The following is a 685-nucleotide window of genomic DNA, read 5'->3' as shown; positions in this document are numbered from 1 at the left end:
GCTCAGGCTGCCTGGGGTGCCCAGTGTGCCCAGGATACTTAGGGTACTTGGGATGCCTGGGGTGCTGGGGGTGCCCAGGATACTTGGGGTGCCCAGGGTGCTGGGGGGTGCCTGGGGTGCTCAGGGCTCCAGGGGTGCCCAGGATACTTGGGGTGCTGGGGGGTGCCCGGGGTGCCCAGGGTGCCTGGGGTGCTCAGGGTACTGGTGGTGCCCAGGATACTTGGGGTGCCTGGGGTGCCCAGGGTGCCTGGGGTGCTGGCGGGTGCCTGGGGTGCTCGGGGTGCTCGAGCCCCCCCCCAGCCCTAACCGCAGCCCCCCCGTCCCGCAGGTGTCAGCAGCCAGGGAGGAGGTGCCAGGCCGCCGTGGCTTCCCTGGCTACATGTACACCGACCTGGCCACCATCTACGAGCGGGCCGGGCGCGTGGAGGGCAGGAACGGCTCCATCACGCAGATCCCCATCCTGACCATGCCCAACGACGGTCAGCAGCCCCGGGGGGGCACGGGGGTGCCCATGGGGTGTGCGGTGCCTCTGCTGTGCCCACACTGGGAGGCCACAGGGCTGGGAAATGCCAAATTGTTTTGTTTTAATAAGTTTTGGGGGAGCTCGTGGGATCCGCCAGAGTAGCGAAGCTTGCTGGGATGCTTTAGGGTTATTTTCCCCCCCCCATGTCATCCCCCTGGGACC

The 685-nt window shown here is 67.6% G+C and overlaps 1 protein-coding gene across 1 annotated transcript in view; it reads left to right on the top strand.

The window, feature by feature from the left end:
* The window catches only part of LOC104135375 (V-type proton ATPase subunit B, kidney isoform-like), a gene marked incomplete at both ends in the record, with an annotated part of 11,860 nt that overhangs the window by 6,984 nt on the left and 4,191 nt on the right, over nt 1-685 (top strand). The window contains one exon of the mRNA XM_009649009.1: nt 301-505. Coding sequence (XP_009647304.1) covers nt 301-505 — 205 coding nt within the window. The remainder of the gene's footprint in view (nt 1-300; nt 506-685) is intronic.

The sequence above is a fragment of the Egretta garzetta genome, unplaced genomic scaffold (genome assembly GCF_000687185.1).
Source record: "Egretta garzetta isolate BGI_Z169 unplaced genomic scaffold, ASM68718v1 scaffold1231, whole genome shotgun sequence".
Taxonomy (NCBI): domain Eukaryota; kingdom Metazoa; phylum Chordata; class Aves; order Pelecaniformes; family Ardeidae; genus Egretta; species Egretta garzetta.
The sequence above is the reverse complement of the archived record's forward strand: the minus strand, read 5'-3'. Positions and strand labels throughout refer to the sequence as shown.